Here is a 14886-nt window from a genome sequence, read left to right on the forward strand (position 1 = left end):
GTTGACAATCCTAATAGCACTGATTATGGATCAACTTTCTTTTATGATCGACTTTGTTACGACTGTTTGTTAGTTTATCAGAAAGATAGTTATGATAAATTCGGTACCATAACTTATTTTGCAAATTATTTTATTGAAAGTAAAGACTCATTTTCCACTGTATCATCACAATAAAAGTAACCTTAACAATGACCTTACATCACATTTTTATATAATCACTGCAAATCATTTTTATTACATAATCCACACATAAACATACTTTACTGACATCTTAATTACAACCGTTTCGATCAGTGATTATAAAAACCAGTTAGGTCAATGTCCTCCATAAACCGCTTGTTGCACCAATCTTCTTCTTCGCCTTTTCAGTACTAACAATGATCCACACGAAGAAGATTCTTCTCATAATTGGTATTTTTTACTTTAATCAAGCGGTAACTAAAGTGTTTGAAAGATGTGAATTAGCACGTGAATTAGTCGATCTACACGAAATACCAATAAACCAAGTAGCTACGTGGATTTGCATCGTCGAACATGAGTCTAATTACAACACTTCAGCTGTAAATAAAGCGAGCGGGGATCACGGTTTATTTCAAATTAGCCATTTGTATTGGTGTTCGCCTCCAGGAAATGGGTTTGCTTGTGGTCTTCCTTGTTCCTCCTTTGAAGATGAAGATATTGAAGATGATGTCGTTTGCGCCCGAAGAATTTTTCGAGCTCATCAACGAATGACTGGGAATGGGTTTTCAGCATGGGTTGCTTATAATCATCATTGCCGATGGGATGTTAATAAATATATTAAGGGGTGTTTTGAGAAGTTACGTATTACAACGGAAAAAGATGATAATGAAACTATAAAAGAAGAAATAAATGAGGTCGAAACTACAACAATTTATTTGAAAGTGGCTGAAACTACAGATGTTCTAAAAGTAGATAAATTAAAGTAAAAATGTATTTTTTTTTATTATAAATAACGATTGTTTAGCAGTAAAAAAGTTGATTAAAATTTATCTAGAAATTTCATTATTTACAATCATTATTATATATCTAATTTTAAAATACAAGGTAAGTATACAAAAATACAATAGGACATATTAAAGAATGTATTCATTATTTCTATTGACTTTGTTATCAGTATTAAAATTATTTAGGTTTTTTACTTATAAAATACATTTTAAAATTATTGATGGGTGAGATTACAGTCGACACCCCCAAGTGCGTTAGAACCAAGGTCAAAGTATAAAGGCCAAGCGTCATAATCAATTCAATTAAAATTATCTTGGCGATTATCTTTATTTTTTTATGATGAAACTTAGTTTTTTTATTTTTTATTAAAACTCGTAACAATCCTTTTTATTATCGCGATTAAGAATTAAGAACATGCTTAAAAGTTTATAGTTTCTAAATAGGTAGTTATTCCAAAGTCCATTTATCTCTAACGAATCAAGGGAATATGTACCGCGGTTGGAAAGGCCGAAGTAATACAATCTCAAGGCTGATTTTAATAAAAATTTTCAACAGCAAAAATTGAATTGTTGAAAATAAAATTTTGAAATTGGTTATAAAATCGGGAGTTACTATGTTCATTTTTAATTTTAAACTAATTGTTAAGGCGTATTAATGTGTTGAGATGATTTATTGATGTCAATATAATACATGATAACGTCCTAATCGTTATAGGTAGATTCCAAAGGTATTAGGCTTTTCATGATGTTATCGGAAAGATGTGATTATCTTGTCCAATTATATAGCACACATGGTAGCGTTCAAAAATTCGATTATATTATCTAATCCCTGTTATCTATCGCTTAAATACATTACGTTAATATTACATTTGGGTTTAATGACTCTATAAAACTTTGCGATAATCGAGAATATATTCGGTTGGCTCAACTAAAATAAAATGCATTTATAATTAGATTTTAATATAAAATAAATTAAAAAATAAAATATAATTAGAAAAGTTTATTAATTTATGAAGTTCCTTATTACGTAAATAAACATTTAAGTCAAAAAGATATCTGAAAAGTAGGTCAACGAAGCTATTACTTAAATTGTTACCATAAAATTGCTCAATTATCACCTGTTTCGGGTGGGTATATAAGAAAAAATTATTTTCACTTGAATAGTTTTTCTGTATTTAAAAATTCTTAAAGAATGATTTTTTTATTTTTGCTTTTTCCCTATGTTTTAACATCCGGCAAAATATACACCAAATGCCAACTTGCAAAAGAACTTTTACACATCCATCAAATTTCTTTTACTAACTTGGGAACTTGGGTGTGTATAGCAACATATGAATCTGGATTAAATACGTCCGCAGTTGGTTCAGGTGGTCAATATTATGGAATCTTTCAAATTAGTAAAGAATATTGGTGTTACCCCGGGAAAGGCTGTGATTTATTGTGTGATCATCTTATTGATGATAATATTTCTGATGACGTAATGTGTGCCAAAAAGATTTACAATGAAACTTTGAGAAGACGAAAAAATGGATTTTTAGCTTGGGCCGGTTATTACCGGTGCAAAGATGCCGGTGACAAGTATATATCAAATTGTTTCTAAACGTGGCATTTTGAGGAATTGAGATCTCCCTTTAAATTTGTAATTATAAATTTCGCCGCGACGTTTAAAACAATGTATATTGCAACATATCTTGGGAAGAAATTATGAAAATTCTTTAATAAGTTAAAAATAGCTTAGGCATTCAATAAAACCTTCAAATATATATATAATTTAATAAATAATAAATAACTTGCAAAATATCTTTCTCGCATTGTTTATTATTCTGAATTCCAATAATTGCATAAATAAGTCCTTGGGAGTCTTCCCAGAAAGTGGTAAATTATTTGTAAATATTTGTAACATGAAATTCACATTTTGTGTCAATTTCAATTAAAATTCTTCATTAATAAATAAAATTAAATTTTACTTTATACGAAAAATCACAAATGCATATTCAGGAAAAGCATCATCACATTCGATAACACGATTTTATTAAAATTTTATACAAATTTTTAATTTAAGACCAATTATAAAAATATAAGAGCTCCTTGGCTCAAAACATCTCATTCTTTAACAAAATCTAATTCTCCCAAAATTCCTATCATTTTTGTTAACACACATTTGTAACTAGCTATTAAAGTTGCTGGATATCACAGGAAACTTGGGATCGTATGGAACGGAGGAAGCAACTAAAAATCAAAGGTTTGCGAGACAATGATGATAAAATGAAACACGCAACAGAATGTAGAGAGATAAAAAACAACGGCAGAAAAGATAGGAACAAGTACCTTAACGCCATGTGTTTAGAAATAGAACAACACATATACAGAAACAAAACCTATATGTTCAAAAAAATTAGACAGATAACGAGCAGCTTCACTCCAAAACAGTGAGCAATAAGATCCAACATTGTTGACTGACAAATCTCAGTTCAACAAAAAAATTGTAAAGTTACTGCAAGCAATTAATGTCAACAAATAGCAACCGTGATAACTAACAATAAAGAATAGAGCACAGCGAAAGGGAGCCCTCAGTTACGAAAGAAGAAGTAAGTGCTGTACCAGGAGAAGATAACGTCATGGCCGAAATGATAACAGCACTAGGAGATCCGGGAATCGATGTTATGCACTGAATATACCAACTGATTTGGGATCAGAATGGATGGTCCATGGACTGAACTAAGTCGATATATGTACAACTCCACAAAAAAGGTCCCAAAGAGCAAGCTCTACATATTGTCACAACAACCACTGGAGCAAGCAGACTTGGTGCCAGGGCGTGGAACGCGAGAACAAATATTGAACATAAGATAAATAACAGAAAAAGTCAGAAAATTTAACATGCCCACTAATTTATGCCTTGTAGCATGAAATGGGCGTACCAAGACACGTATCTGTAGATACTGTACGAGAATAATACAGCATACGTAAGATTTAAGAACGAGGTAACTGACCAATTTAAGGTGGAAAAGGGTGTTAGGCAAGGGTGAATACTCAATCCCCTCCTATTCAACATGTATGACGAGTGGACCATGAGGAAAGCCTTGGAAGACCTTGAAGGTGGAATAACAATGGGTGGCATAAAAATTAATAACATTCTGTACGCCGATGATACCACCCTGATTGCGGCATCAGAAGAAAAAAGGCAGCAAAACCCTGCTTTTTTGGTTCCATTGCACCTACGCTTCTGAAATTTTGTTCACTTCAGGTTCACGGGAAGTTGACCACAAAATCGTTATTTTAAATAGAATTTAAATCGTTATAGTTTTTATATCATACCATAAACTAGAATCTTTAAGCTTCAATTTAACATACCTATCATACCATGACCCTTAAAAATACAGTCGATATGATTTTTTGAAAAGGCCGTATTATTTTTGACTGATTGATAACTGTTGAATGAAAATTAAAATTAAAATAGTTGGGAAACGAATAGCTATAGGTATCGACAATCTCTATCAAAGCCAACCTATTTTAGTATAAACTATATGAATATGTCATAAAAACTACAACATTCCATTTAAAATAACTTAACTAATTTATTTTGGGAACGTATAATTTACTCCTAAGTGGGTAGTCAAGTGGGTGTATTTAAATGCAATACATTGTCTATTACTTCATCGCTGAAATCTAAATTTCAACAAGTGTACAACCATATTTCAATCACAATTCTCAGTACAATTCGAGCATGCTGTAACATGATATTAATATACTATTAATTTATTTACTCATTGATTAATTTCCGCAGAATAATGGAGGAACATAATGGACCGATTCTACCTTCGACGGTACCCTATTGTCAAACTCACAACGGAGCACATTTTTATTATGCCCAAATTTTGTATAATTCCAGCTACTCATTTATGAGAAAATTAAGTGTTTCTAGACCTTGTTACACTTAGTATATTAGATATGAAAAGTAACCTTTACGCTAACTGTGTTTGCTACAGCGGAAAAAAATAAAAAATGAAGTTAACGAAGTAATATTGATCTTTTCTTTATACTTCATTTTACCTCGATTTCTTAAAATTAACTCTTACTAATGTGCTAGAATTAACCTACCATCTTTGTTATTTGAATAGTTTGCGCAGTTATGCCTTACGACCTTCATGATCCTTTATAGGGCTATAAATAGAATTCCGCCTAATCCAAATAATATGTGCAATATTTTCATCTATAAAAAAAATAGCGAGATTCTTAAAAATTTATACGACAGTAATTGTTTTATATGTTATTGTTGCTGTTTCAAGGTATCATCAACATATTTTTCAATTTTTTTATATATGAATGTTCCCAGTTATTATTAAAATACTTCATATTCTTCACATAACATACCTTACATCGGTTAGTATAAATTCCCAGTTTACAATACTTCTTTTAATAACTTAACTTAACAGTACCCAGTGTTCTACGTAAAACCAATCATGATATCGCTTAAATATGTTATGTTCATAATTTCTTCGATAACTATAACGACAGGAAAGATTTACGATCATTGTGAATTGGCTAATGAGTTACTTAATAAATACAATTTTCCCCAAGATCAGATAGCAACATGGGTTTGTATTGCTTTCAAAGAATCCAGTTACAACACCGCAGAAGTATCTGAAGATGGTCATGATTTCGGTCTATTTCAAATAGACAATCAGTACTGGTGTTCACCTCCCGGAACAGGATGCGGTGTATCTTGTGATCAACTGTTGGACGACGACATCTCAGATGATGTTAAATGCGTCAAAACTATCTTTGATGTCACCCAACAAGAAACTGGAAATGGATTTTCGGCATGGGCCACTTATCCGATGTGTCAAGATAACGTTAATAGTTATATTGACGGTTGTTTTCGAAAGAAGCATCAGAAAAGTGTAAAATCGCCCAAAATGGGTGTGGGTAAAATTCATTAAAATGATTTATAATACATAAGCTAAAACGAATTATTGTTTAATGTTGTGTAAAATTATTAAATATAATTCTTTAGTTTTAAGTGTCCACCTTTATATATTAATTGTAATGATTCATATTAATTGACCTTTTTGTTATTGGTACTCAACATTTTAAAAATATAGTATATAAAAAACTTACCCAAGTGACTATTTTATTACCCTAGATAACAAATAGTAAAAACAGTGAAAAGATTGTATAGTTTAAGATTATATTACCTTTTATTTTTCGTTTACTTGCACTTTGTGTTTGACGGTAAGAACAATATTAGCATACGTTGGAAAATGTTATTTTCGCCCAATTCTCAACAGCTTCGAAAAGAAATGGGTAGAAGGAAACCTACTATTAATCACGTTGTGGAAGATTTTTTCATGCATAAAATCATAAAATACTGTTCTTTTCTTTTGACATAAGGAATTAATATATCCTATACACTCAATTGAGATAATTCTAAGACCATAAAACATTTTCATAACACTAAATCCAATAAGATCAATGATCTCTTCGCATAAAACGTAGAAAACGCAATAGATACTTTTAACATAATTACCAAATAGAGCTTTTTCATATTTCACAATAAACTCTATAGTATTTCAGACAATTTACCCATGGGTTCCTATCAGACGGATCTTTTAGCAGAATTTTGTCTTAATAATCTAAAAAATAATTAATGCATGACTCGCAGTGTATCTCGCATATATCGCAATGTGGCTCTGAAAGGATGAAACACCTTCCCACAATACGCGAACAGTAGATTGAAAATAGTGGTTTTAATAACTAGCTAGCAAGATCACCAGTTCAATTCTAGATATATTCGTGTGGGGTTTTCTCAAACAAATCTGATTGGATAGTTCGCCATTCACATTAAAATCGTTATTTATTGATTTTGGTTCTTTTCTCCGTATTTGAGTAACTTGTTGGTGATGTTATCTTAACCTGGGCTCCTTTTACTCTTTAGTTTTTGGCCGCTGATATTTTTCTTTTTTATTACGGCCTCATTCTAGGTTAAAATCTTTAGTGTATTCGGTTCAACTTCGGTCTTTTCCCTCTTGTAACACTCCTCTAAATATTTTACTCCAGTATCTCTTTCTATGTACCTAGTGTTAATAATTCCAAAACCATGGTAATTTGTTTCGACCTTGTTTCTGCTGTCTCACATTTTGAGTTCCAATAGCTCCGATTGCTGTTTCTTTAATATTATTCTTCAATTTCTTCCAGCTGTCGTTAATACAAGATCTTTTTCTTCTATCGGGTCATTATCGATACTTCCTTTTAGTTGATCTTGATATAGGCCTTTCACAGTTGTTATAGTTTTATAGATGTTTATCTGTTGTTCGTGCGTTAATTACTTTCGCTACTATTTATTACTGACAATTTTAGTTCTTGTTATAATAATATTATCACATCGAAGCAATATTACACCAAAGTAATTAACCCATGATTTTTTTATTTATTTATAGTGCAGCGTTTTATTTTTTATATTTATTTGGCAGTAAATAGGTTTACATATCTGTTGCGAGTTAAACAGGATATATAGTAAAATGTTTTAGAGATATTAAAGAAATAGCAAACTTCTTAAAAATGTATACGACATTAGTTATTTTTTGTTTCAACACATTTCAAGGAATTTCAAGGAAATGTTACATGAACACATTCTTCTGTTATTCCTTTTTTAATTTTTATCATTTCTTTTTCAAAAATTTTTCATATTCGTCACATAACATGCATTACATCGGTTAGTATAAATTCGATGTATACAAACCATTTTTAAGAATTTAACCATAACCAGTGTTCCACCTAAAACCAATCATGACATCGTTTAAATACGTTATATTCATAATTTCCATGATAACTATAACAACAGCAAAGATTTACGATCGTTGTGACTTAGCTAGAGACTTACTTTACAAATATAATTTTCCCAAAGGACAAATAGCGACATGGGTTTGTATTGCTTACCGAGAGTCCACTTACAACACTGCAGCAAAATCTTCAAATGGTCGTTATTTCGGTCTGTTTCAAATATATAATAAGTACTGGTGTTCACCTCCCGGAACAGGATGCGGGGTGTCTTGCGATCAAATGTTAAATGACGACATATCAGATGATGTTAAATGCGTCAGAACTATCTTTGATGTCATCCAAAAAGAACAGGGAAATGGATTTTTGGCTTGGAGCACTTATTCAAACTGTAAAAATAATGTTAATCGTTACACGGACGGATGCTTTTAAAAGAAGCATCAGGTGAGTGTAAAATCGTAAAAACGGGGTATGAATAAAATTCATTAAAATGATTACCATATCACATATAAACTAAGTTTAATGTTGTAACATTGTTAAATATAGTTGTTTAGTTTTAAGTTTTCAATTGAGATTACATTTATTTGTGCGCCTATGAATCAGCTGTTGACATAATTTTCGGGGACAAAATTAGTTATGTTTAAGTCTTTCAACCCCGTTTTGCTTCATAATAATTGTCCGTTGATTTTTTTTTGTAATTGGCACTTAACATTTTAAAAATATATGTTTAAGAAATATATTTTGAGGAATTGAGATTTCCCTTTAAATTTGTAATTATAAATTCCGACGCAACGGTTAAAACAATTTATATTGCAGCATGTCTTGGGAAGAAATTATGTAAATTCTTTTCATTTTACGTTAAAAATAGCTTAGGCATTTAATAAATCCTTTAAATAATATATAATTTAATAAATAATAAATAACTTGAAAAACATCTTTCTCGCATTGTTTTTTATTCTTGAATTCCAATAATTGTATAGATAAATTGTTGGGGGCTTTCCCAGAAAGTGGTAAATTACTTGTAAATATTTAAAACCTACAAAGAGTTCATTTCATGTTGAAGTCATGTTAAATTCTACTTTATACGAAAAATCACAAATGCATATCCAGGAAAAGCATCATCACATTCGATTACACGATTTTATTAAAATTTCATACAAATTTTTAATTTAAGACCAATTAGAAAAATATAAGGAGTCTTTGTCTCAAAAAATTCTTTAACAAACTCTAATTCTCCCAAAAATCCTACCATTTTTGTTAACACATATTTGTAACTTGCTATTAAAGTTGCTTGCTATTAAAATTGTAAAGTTACTACAAGCAACTAATATCAACAAATAGAAACCGCGATAACTAACAGTTAAAAATAGAGCACAGCGAAAGGGTGCCCTCAGTTATGAAAGAAGAAGTAAGTGCTGCACCAGGAGAAGATAACGTCATGTCCGAAATGATAGTATTGAACCAAGGACTGAACTAAATCTATATATGTCCCACTTCACAAAAAAGGTTCCAGAGAGCAAAGTGATGTTCCAAATAACAGCGGATCGCCTAAAGCTCTATATATTGTCACAACAACCACTGGAGCAAGCAGACTTTGTGCCAGAGCTTGGAACGCGAGAAAAAATATTGAACATAAGATAAATCATAGAAAAAGTCAGAAAATGTAACATGTCTACTTATTTATGCTTTATAGCATGAAATGGGCGTACCAAGACACCTCATAACTATCATCAAGAGTCTCCACGAGAATAATACAACATAAGTAAGAGCTAAGAACGAGGTAACTGACCAATTTCAGGTGGAAAAGGGTGTCAGGCAAGGGTGGATACTCATTCTCCTCCTATTCAACATGTATGGCGAGTGGACCACGAGGAAAGCCTTGGAAGATCCTAATGGAGGAGTAACAATGGGTGGCATAAAATATTAATTACAAAAAAAATTATTAAAAATTAATAACATTCTGTACGCCGATGATACCACTATGGGTTCGGTTGCTTTAAAGAGCTATTTGCCTGAAAATATTTTAGCCGTATGTTATTTGCCTAGGAACGTAGAATTTAGACTGAAATAAGTGGAATAAAACTATTTGCCTAGGCAGATAGTATCTGACTTAAAAAAAGCTATTTACCTGAAACAACCATTTGCCTGCGACATATACACTTAAATTAAAAAGAAATTTTTATGTGTACACGCAGCATAAATATTTCATTTTTCCATCATAGTATGGCAAAACTGTACTCCCAACGGATGATAGCAATTTTTAATTCTTGTACTGTCGACAAGTGGTATGGATACAATTGCTCTTCACATGGCACACGTCAAGCCGTACTTCTGGATATTCCGAAATGTCCGAACTGTTGATATCAACTGTATTATCAGTTATTTGCTATATAATCTCACCACTGGATTAGCATTGCCTAAACACTCTCCCAACGTTAAAAGCATGTTAGTTTGCTCACTAAAACTGTAATTATTTGTCATTTTAAAGTTACAATTTGTTTTCATAGGCACCTACGATTAATGAAAACATTTTATAATCGAGGTTGTATCTTTTTGCGAATAATTCGAAAACGATGCGTCTAAACAAATATGTCTAATAGTGAAAATAATTTTAAAATGAAATAGGCTTTTGGAATCAGTTGTAAAATTTAAGGGTTTATGACATAATGAAAATGTTTTAAAGAAATAACCTTTGTGAACACCCTGTATAGCATTAATCCCGTGGTTGCATATTTTCAAAACTGATCTTAAACGATTTTTCATGATAAAATTGCACTGTGTACCAAATTTTATCTTTCTAAGACAAAACAATATTCAAAGTATTTGAGAAAATGTTTAAAAATTTCTTAACTTTGAAGGCCCATATCTTAGCCATTTATGGGTTTAGACCAAATATTTTTACACGAATCATCATCATTTTAACTCTAGTATTTGAGATTGAAATTATGCCACGACTTACAGGAACATCCTGTATACGATAACGGTCATCTACTTTGACTCGTTAATCTCTAACGAACGGGGGCCCCAGCGGAAAGAGTAGCAAGAGAAGCGCACTAGCGAAGGAAGCCATAACTAGACTATTGAACATATGGAAAAGTCGTGCAATCTCTTTGATAACGAATATGAGGTTGGTAAGAAGCCTGATTTGCTATATCTTTCTGTACGGATCAGAGTGTTAGTTGTTAAAAAGAACGCACAACACGAAAATCCATGCCCCGGTGATGTTTTGCTACCCTTTAATAGACACAGAGGAGAACTAACGGGTCAATACTACAACAACGGAAACTAAAAAAAAAGATAGTGGCTGAAAACATTGCGAAATATTCCTGACTTCATATTCGCAATATTGCCAAATTTACCGTTTCTTTCTGATATTATGAGTCACTTTGAATTTTTAAATGCAATACATTGTCTATTACATCATCGCTGAAATCTAACCTGCAACTGGAATCCACCATATTTCAATCACAATTCTCAGTAAAATTCGAGCATGCTGTAACATGATATTAATGTATTATTAATTTATTTACTTATTGATTAATTTCCGCAGAATAATGGAGGAATATAATGGACCAATTTTACCTTCGACAGTACCCTATTGTCAAACTAACAACGGAGCACATTTTTATTATGCCCAAATTTTGTATAATTCCAGCTACTCATTTATGAAAAAATTAACTGTTTCTAGACTTTGTTACACTTAGTACATTAGATATGAAAGTACCCTTTACGCTAACTGTGTTTGCTAAAAACAAGCGGAAAAAAATAAAAAACCAAGTTATCGAATTAATATGGATCTTTTCCTTATACTTCATTTAACCTCGATTTCCTAAAATTAATTATTACTAATGTGCTACAATTAATCCACCATCTTTCCTATTTGTATAGTTTGTGCAGTTATGCTTTACGACCTTCATGATCCTTTATGGGCAATAAATAGAATTGCATCTAACCCAAATAATATGTGGAATATTTTCGTCTAATAGAAAAATAGCGAGATTCTTAAAAGTTTAAACGATAGCAGTTGTTTTATATGTTATTGTTACAATTTCAAGGTATCATCAACATATTTTTCAATATTCAATATTTTTCAATATCATTATTTTTCCATGTTTTTTTATATATGAATGTTCCCAGTTGTTATTAAAATACTTCATATTCTTCACATAACATACCTTACATCGGTTAGTATAAATTCGAAGTTTACAATACTTCTTTTAATAACTTAACTTAACCGTACCCAGTGTTCTACCTAAAACCAATCATGATATCGTTTAAATATTGTGATGTATTTAGTTGGAGTTACTTTTGAGTATATTCAAATTAAAGACTTTATAATTAACAAACATCTTTATTCGAGCGAAGTCAACTCAGAACTGGGTTAAAACAGGTTTACAAAACGCTTTTATACAAAAATACACTACATTATCTTCCCCTAAAAAAAATAAAATACACATAAACTATTACTCATAACATAATCTATCCACGGGTTTGATCATGCGCTTCGGACGGTTAATAACTAAACTTTCTGCGCTTTCGTTGTTGCATGAATTTTCGCTACTAGGATCTTTAGACTGATTATTATTATTTGAACTTCCAGAACTATCAAAAGGAATACGTGATTCAACAAAAGTAAATTTTCTTATTTGATTTGGATGTCTTTTCCACGTCTTCTGCAATTCTGGAATTTCAACTAGATACGTACGATTTCCTATCACTTTAACGATCTTTCCTTTAATAAAAACTGGCTTATTTACAATTGCGTAATTCTTAACTAATACAATTTCATCGATTTCAAACTTTGTATAACTCTTTCCCTTACTATATTTTACTTGTTTTTCTTTGACTCTTTTTACCTTTTCAGCTACATCGTTAATATCTTTATTACAAAACTCGTTTTCATTATTGGTAAAAGGTAAAAAAGAAGAAAATCTTGTTCTTAACGAACGACCAAACATTAAAATTGCTGGACTAACTCCAGTAGTACAATGCGGAGTATTACGGTAATCAAATAGAAACCGACTCAAAAGGCAGTTTAAATCACCATCAGTTTTATTTAAAAGTGATTTTTTTAATACATTTTTAACTGTTTTTACTACATTTTCAGCAGCACCATTAGACGATGGGTGATAGGGTGGACTAGTAAGGTGTTTTATATTATTTTTCTTTAAAAACATTTCAAATTCATCAGATACTAATGATCTGCCATTATCCGAAACCAAAGTTAAGGGCAATCCAAATCGTGAAAATAACGATCTCAAAACATTGATTGTTAAAGTCGAAGTGATATTTGACATTGGAAAAATTTCTAACCATTTAGTGTAAGCGTCCACAACTACAAAATAATACTTTTTATTAAATTCTAAGTAATCTACATGCAATCTTTGCCAGGGACCACTAGGATTTGGCCATGGAGAAATTGTTGTTTTAGGCGGGTTATTGCTGTGACAACAACAAGCTTCGCAGTTTTTGCTAACTAATTCTATTTCAACATCTATATTTGGAAACCAAAAATAACCTCGCGCTAAACTTTTCATCTTGACTACACCTAAATGTGTTGAATGCAATTGAGAAAGCACCTCTTTTTGAAGCTCTGCTGGAATCACTATTCTATGATTCCACATAACGCAATCATCCTCAACAAAAAATTCAAATCTTTTAGAAAAATAAGGCTTTAATTCTAAATCATTTATCTTTTTGGGCCAACCTTTTTGTATAAATTGTTTAACTCTCTGTAAGATTTTATCGTTCATTGTCCTATTTCTAATAAGACCAAAATTGATATTAAAATGGTTGGAATTATTAATAAAAAAACTATAATCAAATTCAACGTCTGTTTTACCAAAATCGTCTTCACTGACGGGTAACCTAGATAACCAATCTGCACAATTTAAATTTGATTTGACATACTCAATTTTATAATTGTAAGCTGCTAAAATAAGCGCCCAACGCCTTAATCTATTAGCGGAAAGCTGTGGAATAGCTTTATTTTCGCCGAAGATTATTAAAAGTGGCTTGTGATCGGTGACTAGTGTAAACTTATACCCGTACAGGTACTGATTAAATTTCGTTACGCCGTAAATAATTGCTAACCCTTCTCTTTCAATCTGTGAGTAATTTTTTTCTGCATCAGTTAAAGTTCTGCTAGCGAACGCAATAGGTTTCTCTACACCAGATGGGAATCTGTGGCTCAAAACAGCACCAATGCCTACTGATGAAGCATCTACTGTTAATTTAAGCTCTAGGTCTGGATTAAAATGAACCAATACTTCTGTTGACTTCAAAATTTCTTTAACATGACTAAATGCCTTATCACAATCTTCGTCCCAATGAAATTTTACATTTTTCTTTAATAAATTATACAATGGGTTTAATACAGTTGACATATTTTTAATAAATCTACCGTAATAATTAACTCCACCTAAAAATGATTTTAACTCGGATACATTTTGTGGTGCAGGAATTTTATCCAGAACTTTTATTTTATCAATCGATGGATGTAAACCATTCGCATTAATTCTATAACCCAAATATTCAACTTCTTTTTGAAAGAATTTACATTTATTGAAATTAACTTTCAAACCGGCATCATCCAAAATATTTAAAACTTTGTTCAAATTATTTAAGTGATCTTGCACATTTTTACCAGTTATTAAAATGTCGTCTTGAAATACTGCTACTGATGGTACATGTGTTAACAAGGAGTCCATAATCTTTTGAAACTTTGCTGGTGCGCAGGAAATACCAAAAGTTAAACGTTTATATCTAAAAAGACCAATATGAGTTGATATAGTTAGAAGCTCCTGACTTCCTTTATCTACTCCAATTTGCTGGTAAGCTTGGGACAAATCTAATTTTGTAAATTCAACTCCACCTTGTAAACAATTAAATAATTCCTCTATTCGAGGTAATGGATGTTTATCAATTTCGATTACGGGATTGGCAGTAATTTTAAAATCACCGCAAATACGAATTTCGCCATTTTTTTTCATAACGAGAACTATTGGAGTCGCCCATCTACTGTAGTCAACAGGTTCTATTACACCAAGATGTAATAATCGTTTTAATTCGTCTTCAACTTTATTTTTTATTGCAAAAGGAATCGGTCTAGCTTTTATAAATTTAGGAGTTATGTTTTCGT

At 31.3% G+C, this 14886-nt stretch overlaps 1 protein-coding gene across 1 annotated transcript; it reads left to right on the forward strand.

The window, feature by feature from the left end:
- Positions 1–339: 339 nt before the first annotated feature.
- On the forward strand, positions 340–8679 carry LOC111413461 (uncharacterized). The gene is made up of 6 exons (XM_071195550.1): positions 340–945; positions 1152–1215; positions 2157–2557; positions 5302–5348; positions 5399–5906; positions 7735–8679. The coding sequence occupies exons 1-6, from the start codon at positions 378–380 to the stop codon at positions 8175–8177; spliced, it is 2031 nt and encodes a 676-aa protein (XP_071051651.1). The 5' UTR covers positions 340–377; the 3' UTR covers positions 8178–8679.
- Positions 8680–14886: the final 6207 nt, after the last annotated feature.

This window comes from Onthophagus taurus, chromosome 1, assembly GCF_036711975.1.
Source record: "Onthophagus taurus isolate NC chromosome 1, IU_Otau_3.0, whole genome shotgun sequence".
In the NCBI taxonomy this organism is placed as follows: Eukaryota; Metazoa; Arthropoda; class Insecta; order Coleoptera; family Scarabaeidae; genus Onthophagus; species Onthophagus taurus.